This window comes from Octopus bimaculoides, chromosome 25, assembly GCF_001194135.2.
Source record: "Octopus bimaculoides isolate UCB-OBI-ISO-001 chromosome 25, ASM119413v2, whole genome shotgun sequence".
NCBI lineage: Eukaryota > Metazoa > Mollusca > Cephalopoda > Octopoda > Octopodidae > Octopus > Octopus bimaculoides.
The window spans coordinates 14,947,302-14,962,008 of record NC_069005.1 but is presented as its reverse complement, the minus strand read 5'-3'; the positions used below and the strand labels follow the sequence as shown (position 1 = coordinate 14,962,008).

General features: G+C 37.4%; 1 protein-coding gene across 2 annotated transcripts in view; it reads left to right on the top strand.

Moving 5' to 3' along the window:
- Positions 1–14,707, top strand: part of LOC106871258 (serine-rich adhesin for platelets) — a 179,279-nt gene that overhangs the window by 120,165 nt on the left and 44,407 nt on the right. For both annotated transcript variants that reach the window (XM_052976698.1, XM_052976699.1), the window contains one exon: positions 5,267–5,355. In XM_052976698.1, the coding sequence (XP_052832658.1) occupies positions 5,267–5,355 (89 nt within the window). The remainder of the gene's footprint in view (positions 1–5,266; positions 5,356–14,707) is intronic.

Here is a 14,707-nt window from a genome sequence, read left to right as displayed (position 1 = left end):
GTAGTGACACTTTAAGTGTATGCTTTGGAGTAGAGAACCATATCTTCTAGAAACAACGTATTATGACTGCTGCCATGAAATTAGATCTAAATGCCAAACCTCATGAGTCCTCTGGGGTTAATTAACACATCTCTTAAATATAGTACTTTATAAAATTAGTGAACTGGTAAATTTTCAACAATTTCAAACAGAGACTGTTGTTTTTCTTTTTGCAGTTTCTCCCCCCCACTCTTTTTTTTTTTTCAAGCTTTTTTTTTTTAATTAAACTTGATTGTGAACAAATAAAACTAGTCTCAGAAATCCATTTAAGAAAAGAACATGTTCTCTATAAGTTTTTTTTTTCTTTTTTTTTTTCTGTGTCACATTTTCAGCTGCACAAAATGAAAATTCTTGAACCTCTTCCCACTTACCTTAACAAGAAGGGTATTGAAATTCAACACTTAATACAACTGCATTTACAAATTCCTTTCATTTTATATGGCTATTAAGGTTTATTATATTGCTTTGGAATTTGGTTCTTGTCTTTATTTTAGAAGAGATTAGCTTAGAATTACTCTTTAAAAGATGCTTTATGTATTTTGTTTCAGACTGCATTCATCACTATCATTATCATATTAATGTTTTCATTTCCCAACATTAATCTAGGCACAGGCGTGGCTGGGTGGTTGAGATGTTTACTTCCCAATCACATAGTTTCAAGTTCAGTCCCCTTGGAACGCATTTTGATCATAAGTTTAGTTAATCAGAATTAAATAATGACAACAACAACATAACTGTCTGGCAAGCTTGCTGATAAATTTGTTTATTGGTGTTTTGTTTTCCTTATAAGATTTAAATGTTTTTGCCTTAGGTTGTTTTTTTTTATGACAATAGTTTTTAAGATTTCAGTGTAGGGGAAATGCATTTTCCATTTTCTTAATTATTAAGGAATATGCAAATATTAGTTCTAAAGGTCATAAGAGCTGCATCATCATCTTCATTATGTCTTCTTTTTCCATACTGGCATGAGTTTCACAAAACTTGTTGAGATGTTAATCTACTGCGGTATGCCATTCATGGCACCAGCTCTTGTTTTTCAAATAAGGTACTCCACTCAATAGCTTCACACTTGACTGAGCAATGTCAATACAAAAATGCACACTCACTCACACACACACACACACACACACACACACACACACACACACACACACACACACACACACACACACACACACACACACACACACACACACACACAGAGTTTTATTCACAAAGCATTGGTGAGCATGAGGCTATAGTAGATGACACCCAAAGTGCTACACAGTGGGACTGAACCCAGAACCATGTAGTTGTGAAGTGAACTTCTTGACCATACATCTATGCTTGTGCTCGTGTGTATGTAGAGATAAGTCTTTGCTAGCAATACAATTTAAAATTTTCTAAAGGGATATTAAATCTATGGATGTTTTGAAAACTGTTTGTTAGTTTATAAAGAATAATAAAATACATATTTACTTTTGAAAGAAAACTTTGGTTCTTGAGATAGTGTAAAATTCACTTACGTGGTGCTGAAGATGTATTCTCAAGAGAGAACACCTTTGAAAATTATATTCTTTGTTATATACACTTGTTAACTCTTTTACCTCAAGAGTTGTTTTCTATTTTTATCATTACTTCAAGAAGACATAATCTATGTATACTGTTTATATTAGTCAGACTGGTGTCCTCATCTTGATTGTTGCTTTTGTAAAATTTATAATTGCATTGCAAATGAAGGTTTACCCCTACATACACATGGGCACAAGTATAGGTGTGTAGTTAAGAAGTTCGCTTCACAACTATGTGTTTCTGGGTTCAGTCCTACTGCATGGCAATTTGGATAAGTGTCTTCCACTATAGCCTCATACTGACCATTGCCTTGTGAATAAAACTCTCTGTGCATGCATGCATTTAACTAAATTATTCTGTTATGATATGAGTATGCTGTACTACATCCTTATTTTCATATTAGATAAATGTGCATTTGGTTGGATTTGAACTCACGGCTCCAGGGAACAAAATACAGTAGTTGTCCCACTGAATAAATACATACATCCAAGTGTGTGTGTGTGTGTGTGTGTGTGTGTATATATATATATATATATATATATATATATATATATATAGAGAGAGAGAGAGAGAGAGAGAGAGAGAGAGAGAGAGAGAGAGAGAGAGGTCAGTTTCATGCTTATACCATTTGGCTGGTTTAGAGACAAAAAACTCCCTGCACCTGTTTTCAGTCTCATCCACATTGTTGAACCTCCGTCTGTGCAGGAAATGAGCCATGGATTGGAAATGGAGGTAATCTGATGGTGCAAGGTCTGAACTGTAGGCAGGGTGAGGCAGCATTTCCATCGCTCAAGTTTGTGCTTGGTCACATTGGCAGTGTGTTTGGACATTGTCATGCTGTAGTAGTGTGCATCTTGGATTGACCAATGTCAGGTAGCATGCTTTCAAAGCATCATACACTTGCTGCAGGAATGAATCACAAAATGGATTCTTCAAGCCAAACCAACTGAACTGGGACCTAAGGGTAGACCAAGAACAAGATGGTGGATAATTTCCTAGCCTCAGTGGGTCATGCTTGGGAATCCAAATGGAAAGTATAATGGCGGTTGCTTCTGGTAAGATGTATGGTGTAGATGCTTGAGGACTCCATCTCCACAATCCTCCTAGGAATAATAGGCAGAGATGATGGATAGACACATCATTTAACTGGAAATATTTATCAGTCAATTGTCTTGAAAAATAAAATAATATAAATGCTGTGTATATATATTATAAGCGCTATTTTCATTGCATAGTTTATCAGTTAGTTGTCTTATGAATAACATGAATGTTATGTGTGTAACAGATTACATCTTTGGTTCTGTTCTATAATTATAACTTTACATCGGCAGTTCCCAGTCTTTTCCCTACCAACAACCCTTTTTTTTTTCTTTCTTTGAATGAATTTTCCCAAGGATCTTAGACCTTTGAAAGGACTGTCCATTTAATAAATTTTGAACTATGCTCATGCCCCACCACCACCACTACTTTTGTGGCTACCCAGGGGTTTGCAAACCCCAGGTTGGGAAACATTGCTTTTTAATAACCACTAAATATTGAACTGTGGGTTGATTGCTTATTTTTTTTCAGTAAACCAAGTTATTGTTTTGGTTTAAAGAGTTTTGATTCAATGCTTGTAGCAAATTTTGTTCTACAGTAATGCCTTACTCACAACTCTTTAACCTTAACCACTCAGCCAATCTAATTTTGTTGTGTTTCATATCTGTGTGTGTGTGTATGATTAATTAATTGATACGTTGTTTTGTGTATATTCTGAAAGTTTGTTTGCTTTATTGATGCTTTTACTTCAGTGAAGGTCTGTGTGTTGCGTACACATGCTTTTTGTTTTAATTATAATCCTCCCAATTGTTTTACAGATATACAACCACAAAGACATACACATGCATACACACTAGTATATAAAAAGAAATTATATGCAATATGTGTGTGTATGGAAAGAAGAGGTGTATTCCCATGCAGGAAAAATACAGGAGAATTTGTTTTTGAAAATGCACCTGAATTTGAAAAATGTGTAATTGCTTTTAAATAGATTTATTCACATAAATACCAAACTAGTTTCAATGATTTTTTGTTTATCACTGGTAAAAATGTATATAAAACAATGGGATTTTAACAAAGTTTAAAATTACGAAGTAGAAATTTAACAAACGTGTTTAAACGATCAAATGTTCACATAAAATTCAATGACAGGGATAGATAATATCAAAGTAAATGTTCGGTAAAGAATATAATAAATTTACGTTACTAAAATTCAGTCATAGTTGAGTTTTTATAGAAAACATGGACAACAGAGAGAAAAGAAAAGGAGAAAAAATGTTTTTTTACAGTTTCTGCCATCTTGTATGTAGTTCTTTTTTCTGTCGCATACTGGTCTTTTCGCTTTTAACAGAGTTTTGGGGGAATCGGAGAATATCTTGTGTGTATATATATATGTTTTTACACCAAAAAATCTAAATTTTGATTCATTATAATTTTGATGACATATATTCTTTCTGGTGAATGTTTTGGTCAAAAAATAGATTTTGTTTCTGCATTAGGGTTTTGGTTGATTTGTTCCTTATACATAGGAACAGGTTTTGATTGGGAGTGGGTTTCTCCTTTTCTTTTTCTCTCTCTTGTCCATGTATTCTATAAAAACTCAATATGACCAAAATTTTAGTAATGTACATTTATTATATTCTTTGAACATTTTTCAAATTCTGGTGCATTTTCAAAAACAATTTCTCCTACATATATATATGTATATATATTTATAGACTGGCACTCCATTGGTTATGACGATGAGGGTTCCAGTTGATTCAATCAACAGAACATCCTGCCCATGATATTAACGTGCAAGTGGCTGAGCACTCCACAGACACATACCCATAACATAATTCTCAGGAAGATTCAGCTTGATGCAGAATGTGACAAGGCTGTGACAACTCATTTTTGCCACCTGAGTGAACAGAGCAATGTGAAATAAAGTGTCCTGGTCAAGGACCCAACGTGCCACAGGGTATCAAAATCATGATCGTATGATTGTGAGCTGAATACACTAACCACTGAGCCATGCACCTTGTCACACACACACACACACACACACGAAACACAGGGAAAGCTGCAGTATTTTGGGCATGTCATTAAGTCTCATGACCTCTGGATACACATCTTAGAGAGAAGTATCAAAAGGAAACAAGGAAAGTGGGGGAGTCTGGGAAGATGCTGCCTGAATAGATAACCACAGCCAGAATCAGGAATCGATGAAAGAAATGACCATCAACATTAAGAAAGGGAACTGTCAAGATGGGACTATAGATATATAAACATAAACTGCATTACTGAAGCATTATCATAGAATCCCATAATGCAACACCTATTTTCCCATTGATTTCTATGTTATTCTGTGTTGCAGCAAGATTTTTCAGCAATATGCTTTCATGACATGGGTGACATTTCTCTCTCTCTCTCTCTCTTTCTCTCTCTCTCTCTCTCCCTTTCTCTCTCTCTCTCTCTCCCTTTCTCTCTCTCTCCCTTTCTCTCTCTCTCTCTCATGTTTATAATCTGTTTTCTCATTTTTCCTTTAAAAAAAAGTTGTTTTTTGTTGTTGTTTAAAATATTACAAGAATTTAAACTTGAGATTATTGATTGTAATAATAATGAAAATATTCTTTTCTCTTTTTATTTTTCACTCCAGTTTTAGTGAAAATTATTTCACAGTCAAAGGTGCAGCCCTCATATTACCTCAGAGTGAATGTTCCCAAAGATCACCCCAAAGCAATGGGGGTAAGTTATTATTATTATCATTCTCCTCTTTCCATTTTGTTTCCATTTCTTGCTGAGTGTCTTCCTGACACCTAGAGCACAGAAACTACATTGGTAGGCCATTAAAATAAACACACCAGATTGTTCATTTACAAAGTCGTGGTAGAAAAAAAACGAAGAAAGGAAAAGGAAAGAAAAAATGAAAAAGAAAACAGAAAATAAAGAAGGAAAAAGGAAAGAAAATGTACAGCGACAATACATGTGACATACCAGTTAAAACAATCTTTCTGCACTTCTTGCATGGATGGTAAGCCAGGGATGATCATCAAATAATTTTATCATTATCGAGCTGGCAGAATTGTTAGCATACCAGGCAAAATGCTTAGCGCTATTTCGTCTGCTGCTACGTTCTGAGTTCAAATTCTGCCGAGGTCAACTTTGCCTGTCATCCTTTTGGGGTTGATAAATTAAGTACCAGTGAAACACTTGGGGTTGATGTAATCGGCTAGTCCCCACCCCACAAATTTCAGGCCTTGTGTCTTTTGAAGAAAGGATTATTATTATTATCATGGTGGTGAACTGGCAGAAATTTTAGCATACTGGGTGAAATGCTGTGCAGTATTTCACCTGTCTTCATGTTCTGAGTTCAAATTCCACCAAGGTCAACTTTGCCTTTCATCCTTTCAGAGTTGATAAATTAAGTATCAGTTGAGTACTGGGGTCAATGTAACCAACCACCCCGTCCCCCCAAATTTCAGGCCTTGTAAAAAGGATTATTATTGAAGGCAGCAAGCTGGCAAAATTGTTAGCACCCAAGGTGAAATACTTAGGGGTATTTCATCTATCTTCATATTCTGAGTTCAAATGCCGCCAGGGTTGATAAATTAAGTACCAGTGAAACACTGGGGTCGATGTAATTAACTACTCCTCTCCCCAAAAATTTCAGGTCTTGTACCTATAGTAGAAAGGATTATTATTATGTTTGAGTTCAAACTCTACTGAGGTCGACTTTGCCTTTCATCCTTTCTGTGGCTCAATAAAATAAGTACCAGTTCAGCACTAGAGTCCCCACCAAATTTCAGACTTTGTGCCTATAGTAGAAAAGAAATGAAGAGACCTTGTCTCTATAATAGAAAAAAAACTATTAGTAGTATTATTAGTATCATTATGAAGCTTGCAGAATTGTTACCACCCTGGAAAAAATGCTCAGCAGCCTTTCTTCCAACTTTACGTTCTGAGTTCAAATGCCGCTATGGTTGACTTTGCTTTTCATTCTTTTGGGGTCAGTAATATGAGTACCTGTTGAGAACTAGGGTGAATGTAATCAACTTACTCCTCTTCAAATCTGCCAAAATTTGAAACCATTATTATTAAGGCAGTGACCTGGCAGAATCATTACCACACTGGATAAAGTGTTTTGTAGAATTTCTTCTGGCTTCTTATGTTCAAATCCTGCTGAAGTCAACTTTGCCTTTCATTCTTTCAGAGTTAATAAAATAAAGTACCCAGTCAAGTACTGGAGTTGATTTGTCTTTCTCCCTCTAACAACTTGCTGGCTTTCTGCCAAAATTAAAAAGAATTATCATTTAGGCAATGAGCTGCCAGAACCGTTACTGCCCCAGACAATATTCTTTGCAGTAGTTCTTTCTCTGGCTCTTTACATTTCTGAGATCAAATTCCACTGAAGTCAATTTGACCATTCATCTTTTTGAGGTTGATAAAATAAGTTCTAGCTGAACACTGGCTTTGATGTAATCTTCTTGTCAACTTTGCTTTTCATCCTTTTGGGGTCGATGAAATAAGTAACGATTCTGTAAGATTGCTGTCTTCATGATGGTGCTAACAATAAGTACCCTGGGGTTGATGTAACTGACTGTCCTCTTCTCCCCTAAACTGTTGGTCTTGTACCAAAATTTGAAACCATTATTACTGACAGAATTGTTAACATATTGGACAAAATGCTTTGTGGCATTTCTTCCAATTTTATGTTGTTCAAATTTTGCCAAGCTCAGCTTTGCTATTCATCTTTTTAGGGTCAGCAAAGTAAATAACAGTCAAGTACAGGGGCAATGAAATCAACTAGCCCCTTCCCCAAAATTTCAGCCCTTGTGCCCAGAGTATTATTATTATCTTCATCATCATGATCACTGTCTCATTACTGAAGATTTGCATTTGCTTGTACCATAACCATAGCAAGTCAGGCTTTGTTCTTTCTAGGCTTTTCCAGGTGATGCTTTGCCCAAGCAGAAACTGCAAGCGTTACTTAAAGATGTTGCAAGCTTTTTCTCTTGATGGTGACTAAAACTATTGCATAACATGTTGGAATCACTTCTTGATCTTCAGCGAGTATCTCAGGGTCACAAGTGTTTTTCCCCTTGGCCTGTATGCTTCTCCTGAGTTGGGTAGCAAAGTGTTGCACTAGCCTTCACCTAAAGAAGGGTTCTGTGTGTTGTCTCTTGTCATCTACAACTATCTTGAGCTGGTCTCAGCTATCACCTTCCATGGTCTCAGCTATCTCCTGCCATGGTCTCAGCTATCTCCTGCCATGGCTATCTCCATAGTGGCTTTCTTCAGTTGTTTTTGTTCTAAATCAGTCTTTTGTAAGAAATAACAAAATGATCTTGCTAGAAAACTGCAGCAGCTGACTTCAGTGAGGACTGAGGCTGCATACCATCTTTTAACAAGAGCCTCATCAACCAAGTCTTTGTATTTGTTTTTTTTTTTCTTTCCAGTTGGCAAGAAATGTGAAGTCTGTCCTTTCAGTAAGTTTGACCACAGTGATCATTATTGTTAAAAGACAAGGCTCTCTCTGCCAATATGAGTGAGGGTGTCAATCTTATCAGCCAACTTTGTGTGATTATGCTCAGCTTCAAAGGTCTTTCAGAATTGTCTCCAGAGTTGGCAGGCAGAAGAGAGAGATATTGTCATCATGCTGCATGATGAAGTAGAAACTAACATGTAGGGCATAGCCTGCAATATGTTATCATCATCAGCAGCATCGTCATCATTGTTTTAATGTCCATTCTTCCATGCTTGTATGAGTCTATGGCCAGGCAACCTCCCTGCTGCAAACCCTTGTTTCCAAGCAACGTAACATTTCCCCATTGCCAAACATATCTTTGCTGGGTATTGGAAATGACTGACATGCATTTACAACAATCATGCAATGTCAGGACATGGAGACACACACACACACTTTCAGTCTAGCAAATCCACTCAAGCCTTTGGTCAACTCAGAGCTACAGCTGAAGACATTTGCCAAAGGTGACATGCAGTAGGACTGAACCTTATGTGGTTGAGAAGCAAACTTCTGGGTCACACAGTCACATCTGTGCCTATGTTAGCCTCTATTATTTCATCTCCTGATACAATATACCTAACACTTCAATTTTTTTTCTTTTTTTTTTCTGAAGTTCTTATACTGATAGTGCAGTCCGGTTAAAAACTCCCCTCCCACCCTCCACTTCCAATTAAAAACTTTCGAGATAATAGGTTCAATGTTCAATTATATCATCTGTAACCTGATTAGTAATTGCTATCAGATCTGATATGAAACTATTGAAACCACAGTATAAGGTAACACTCTGATGTAGGGTGACTCTGATTTTCCTAATGAAAGTTCAACTGGAATATCATCATCATCATCATCAACATCCGTTTTCCATGTTAGCATGGGTTGAACAGCTTGACAGGAACTAGCAAGGCCAGGGGCTGCATCCAGTTCCATAGTCTGTTTTGACTTGATTTCTACAGTAATAGGACAGTGATATGCATTTACCACTATCACATGATGTCAAGTCAAGGTGGGAGACACATGCACAATGAGCTTCTTTCAGTTTCCATCTACCAAATTCATTCAGAAAATGTTAGCCAGTCTGAAGCTATAGTTGAAGACACTTGCCCCAGGTGATGCACAATGGGACTGAATTTGAAACCATGTGGCTAGGAAGCAAACTTCTTAACCACAGCTTGGCAGGGAAGGGAATTTAGCCATAGAATACTGCCTCAACAAGTCTCATCCAACCCATGCAGGTATAGAAAATGCTGACGTAAAAACTAATTGATTACATACACACACCCACACACACTACTTGTTAAAACATAGAAACATCTAATTCGTGTGAATTTGTTTGTTTTCCTCTTCTTTCTTTCTTTCTATCCTTTTGCATCTGCTTTCCATGCTGGCATGGGTTAGATGGTTTGACTAAAGATAGGAATCTGGTAAGCTGGGCAGGGGGGGTGCACTAGGCTCCCATCTGATTTGGCATGGTTTCTATGGCTGGATGCCCTTCCTAATGCCAACCACCTCAAGAGTATAATGGGTGCTTTTTACATGCCACTGCATTGGGTGTCAGTCATGTGACACTGGCGTCAGTCATGTGACACTGGCGTCAGTCATGTGACACTGGCGTCAGTCATGTGACACTGGCGTCAGTCATGACTATGATTTCACTTGGCTTGATGGGTTTTCTCAAGCATGGCATTTAAGTGAGACTGTAAGTAATATGCTGGTGTATCTCAGGCAACATGGTTATGGTTTTGTATAGAAAGGAAGATAATAGGGTAATTCCATTTGTAGAAGTTAGGAAGTTAAAGGTGGAGGATGAAACATTGTAACTGAATAAATGAAGACATTAAGAACAAGATAAGAGACGGTAAGAGAATGATCTTTTCACCTTCCTAGCCTCTCCTAATAATAGTGTTACTCTGTTATCCTTCTCTTTATACTATACTGAAACTGTAAAGGTGCGAAATTAAGCTATCCAATAGTAGTGCTTACCTTACCCCTCCTGCTGATGCACCACCCTTATTAGCCTGTAATGAAGCCACCAGGAGACTCAGGAACTCGATTAAGGGTATGGATGATGGTGGTTACTTGGACAGTGATGGAATGTTCTTACGTTGTCTGGAAACATGCTCGAAATTTAGTGTAAACTAAAATCAAAATGTGCTGCTGCTGCTGTTGTTGTTGTTATTAAGGCAACAAGCTGGCAGAATTGTTAGAATGTTGGTCAAAATGCTTAGTGGTATTTTTGCCAGTTGCTGTGTTCTGAGTTCAAATTCTGCCAAGATTGACTTTGTCCTTCATCCTTTTAGGGTTGATAAATTAAGTACCAGTGAAACACTGGAGTCAATGTAATCAACTAATACCCTCCTCCAAAATTTCAGGCCTTTTGTCTGTAGTAGAAAAGATTATTATTATCATTATTATTATTATTATTATTATTATTATTTAGAAAACCTGTGAATTTCATCTTTTGGCCATCTTATACTACTTGGTTCGAGATGAAGTTTCCTTTTTTTTATAAAATCTATTTCAGTTTCATTTCCACCTTGATTTTCTGTTTCCTTGTCTCTTCCTTCCTCCCTCTTTCTTTCTTTCACTCCTCGCCTCCCCTCCTCCTCCTCTCTTTTCTGTAAAATGTTGCCTATAATTTCAGCTGCCAAAATATCAAGGGAGAGACTGAAAATTTAGTCCATCAATATCATCATCATCATCACCATCATTATTATTATTATTATTATTTTACTATAAATTATTTACATTGGTTGCTATCCAATTGAGGTAATCATTTTCTGTTTTTTCTTTCATGGTTCTTCTTAGTCTGGAATTCTTGGCATGAAACAGCTTTTAGGCTGATAATGTTACCTTCCCTTCCATTCATTTTATAAAAAATTTTTTAGTTTGATCATCCAGAGAGAGAGAGGGAGCACCTACATTTTTCTTTTTTTAATTTTCTTTTAAATGTTTTAATTCAAAATTCATGTTTAACCTAGGGTTCAAATTTATAATTCATAAATTTATAAATGTTTATCTTTATATGACAGATCTGCAACATTTTGTTTTGCTCACCTGAATGAAGCTTATTTCTGTTCATCTGTGGGATTGGTAACGAGCAATTTAAAGCTGACTCTAAGCTCTGTGATCCATTTTCAGTTTCTTGTTGAAAAGCATTAATGTCACAATATTTATTATTAATATTATTATTCTTATTAAGGCAGCAAGCTGGCAGAATCATTAGCAAGCCAGAAAGAATGCTTAGTGGCATTTTGTCCATCTTCACATTCTGAGTTCAAATTCCACCAAGATTGACTTTGCTTTTCATACCTTTCGTGGTCGATAAAAAGAGTACCAGTTGAGCACTGGGGTCGATGTATCAACTTACCCCACTTCCTTGAACTCACTGGCCCTGTGCTAAAATTTGAAATCAATATTAGCATTATTAAGGTGGTGAGATGGCAGAATTGTTGGCTCATAGGGCAAAATGCTTAGCAGCTTCTTGTCCATCTATACGATCTGAGTTCAAATTCTGCCAAGGTCGACTTTACCTTTCATCCTTTTGGGGTTGATAAAATAAGAACCAGTGAAACACTAGAGTTGATGTAAACCAACTAGTCCCCATCCCTGAAATTTCAGGCCTTGTACCTATGGTAGAAAGGATTATTATTAAGGTAGTCAGCTGGCAGAATTGTAAGTGTGCTGGATAACATGTTTAGCACTAGTTTCATTTGTATTTATGTTCTGAGTTCAAATTCTACTATGGGCAACTTTGCCTTTCATACTTTCAGGGTTGATAAAATAAGTACCAGTTGAGCACAGGGGTCAACTTACCCTTTCCTCTTAAGATGAAATTCTTAGCAGATGAAATTCTTAGCAGTATTTCGCCCATCGCTACATTCTGCATTTAAATTCCATTGAGGTTGGCTTTGCCCTTCATCCTTTCAGGGTCAATGAAATAAGTACCAGTTACACTCTAGGGGTCGATGTAATTGATTTGCTCCCTTCCCCAAAATTTCAGGCCTTGTGCCTATAGTAGAAAGAATTTTCTGTGTTCAGATTCTGCTGAAGTCAACTTTGCCTTTCATCCTTTTGGGGTCGATAAATTAAGTACCAGTGAAACACTGGGGTCAATGTAATTAACTAGTCCCTTCCCCACCAAATTTCAGGCCTTGTGCCTTTAGTAGGAAGGATTATTATTATTATACTTCCGGTTGGAAGGCTAGAACATTGGTGGAAGCTTTTTGTTATCAAAACTACTGTCTTTGTTAATATTATTGTTCAAAAGGGAACATAAGACAATAGTCGTTGTCCCCAGAAAAAAGAACAAAATAATATTCAGGCCTTGTGCCCAAATATTAGCATTTGCAAAATGTTTACATGTTCGCAAGCAAAAAATGGCGTGGAGGGTGTAACTTTCTAATGCAAAACAAACCAGTTTGTGACAGCAGGAAAAATCACAGAAATGTAATTTTCGCAGACGCAAGTAACAATTTCGAGGACAAAATTGATAACAAATCCAAAAACACCACAGACTCTATGGACAGCAATAAAATTAACTGCAAAGAATAAAGAAGTATTATGACAGAGAAAAGCAACACAATGGAAAACACACAATCACTCGATAGTCAAACAGACAACAAAAATGTAACTGCCAACTCCTCAAACGGAAATAATGTGGAAAATACCATAACTGATAAACACACAGAAAATAACAACTCCGAGAGCACGGAGGAGAGAAGCTTAACAGAAAACAATAACAGAACGGAAAACGACAACAAAAACATGAATGAGAACACAACCAATACCAACATCAACACCAGCAGCAGAGAGGTAAGTGTATTTGGAAGTAACAATAGCAGTAACAACATGAACAATTCCACTACCACCACCATCAACAGTGTGAGCGGAACAAGGACTTTCGCAGCAGCAGCTGCGAAATACCAACAAAAGTACTATGAGATAGGCATCTCCAACAAAAAAGGAGATGTTAGCCCTGGCCCACAAAAAGAGAAAAAAACCTGGGCAAACCTTGCAATCCCAGCCAAAGTGGAGGTAGAAATTGAGAAGAGGACAGTAAAGTATAAGTGCGTCTTGGAGAGCAGAACGACCCTCCCACCTTCAAGTGGAGATAGCACTGAGATCAACCAGAGAGGATGTCGAATCCATTCAAAGGGCCTGAAATTTTGGTTCCATCTCAGTCCTTTTTAAAACAGAAGAGCTGGCCATGAAGCATTCAGTGGGACTTCATAAAACTGACCAGCTTATAATGTACCCGTTCCACATGGGCAGAAGAACAATAAAAGTTCGAGTCCCTGGAATAACACCAGGTATCAACATAGGGTGGCTCATGGGATGCGTGATCATGGAGGGCAGTGACACCCTCCTCCTAAAAGTCCAACGGACACAAAGAAAAGACTGGGTTGAGATAAAGTTGGAAATGTTAATCGAAACAAAGCCACAAGACTTGGTGAAAATCCCAGACTATGTCTGCCTCAAGGATGGGAAGAAATTACTTTTGATCACCAAGGGCAGAAGACCTCATTCCTTCACTTGTGGGGAAGCAACACACCTACAAGTATGCTGTACCTCAGCAAAAAGGTACAGGGGTCCATGGACTTCTGTTGACACCAACACCAAGGCTGGGAAAACAAAAAAGAGCACCAGCTGTAGAAAGATCACCACCAATAACAGAGAAAACAGCAAAGATAGCAACAATGGAGGCAGTGGCAGGCGTAACAACAACACCAGCAGGAAAACCATCAGAGAGGTCAACCACAAGAACCAATGCCTTGCAACCAAGCTCAACGCCCCCCCCCCCCCAAACAAACACAGAAAAAGATACACATACAAAGATGAATTCACTTCCACACAGAGAGAAGAAGGTTGCAACAGACACTGGTTCTACCACATTGAAAAGTGATGACGAAAGGGAACAGTAATTCTAAAAAAACTGAAAAGAAGTCACAGAGGCGAAACGTCTTGTCCTGCACCAAAGAAAGTACACACACAACCATAACAACTGCAGATGCTCAGACAACTCCTGCAGCACCACAAGTACCAAAGACCCTACTGCAGACAGAAAAAAATCCCAAAGGAAACTCACACCACAAACGCAGCAAGAACAACAAAAAATGACGTGTGATGTGCAAAATTGCTCTATCCATGGCAACCTCCACTTCATGCAATACATCCTAAAGAGGGCTGGTAAAGAACCTGGCGTGGGTGGGGCCCTGATCAATTTAATGTTAACTATTCCATGCTTACATGGGTCAGACAGAATTCATTGAATCAGATTTTCTATGGCTGGATGCCTCTTCCTGTCACCAACCCTCACCTGCTTCCAAGCAAGGTGGAATTTTCCCTTCACAGTCATATATGTTTTTACAACATATTAGAAAAGACAAACCACTGTTTATATAATGGTGATCCTTGTTTACAGACCATCACACAATGTCTAGCCAAGGAGAGTCAAACACACACCCAAACATGCACAATTAAAAAATATAAACTTCAATGTTCCTTCCTTACCCTTAGCTACTCTTACACTTTATTTATATATATATATATATATATATATATATATATATATAT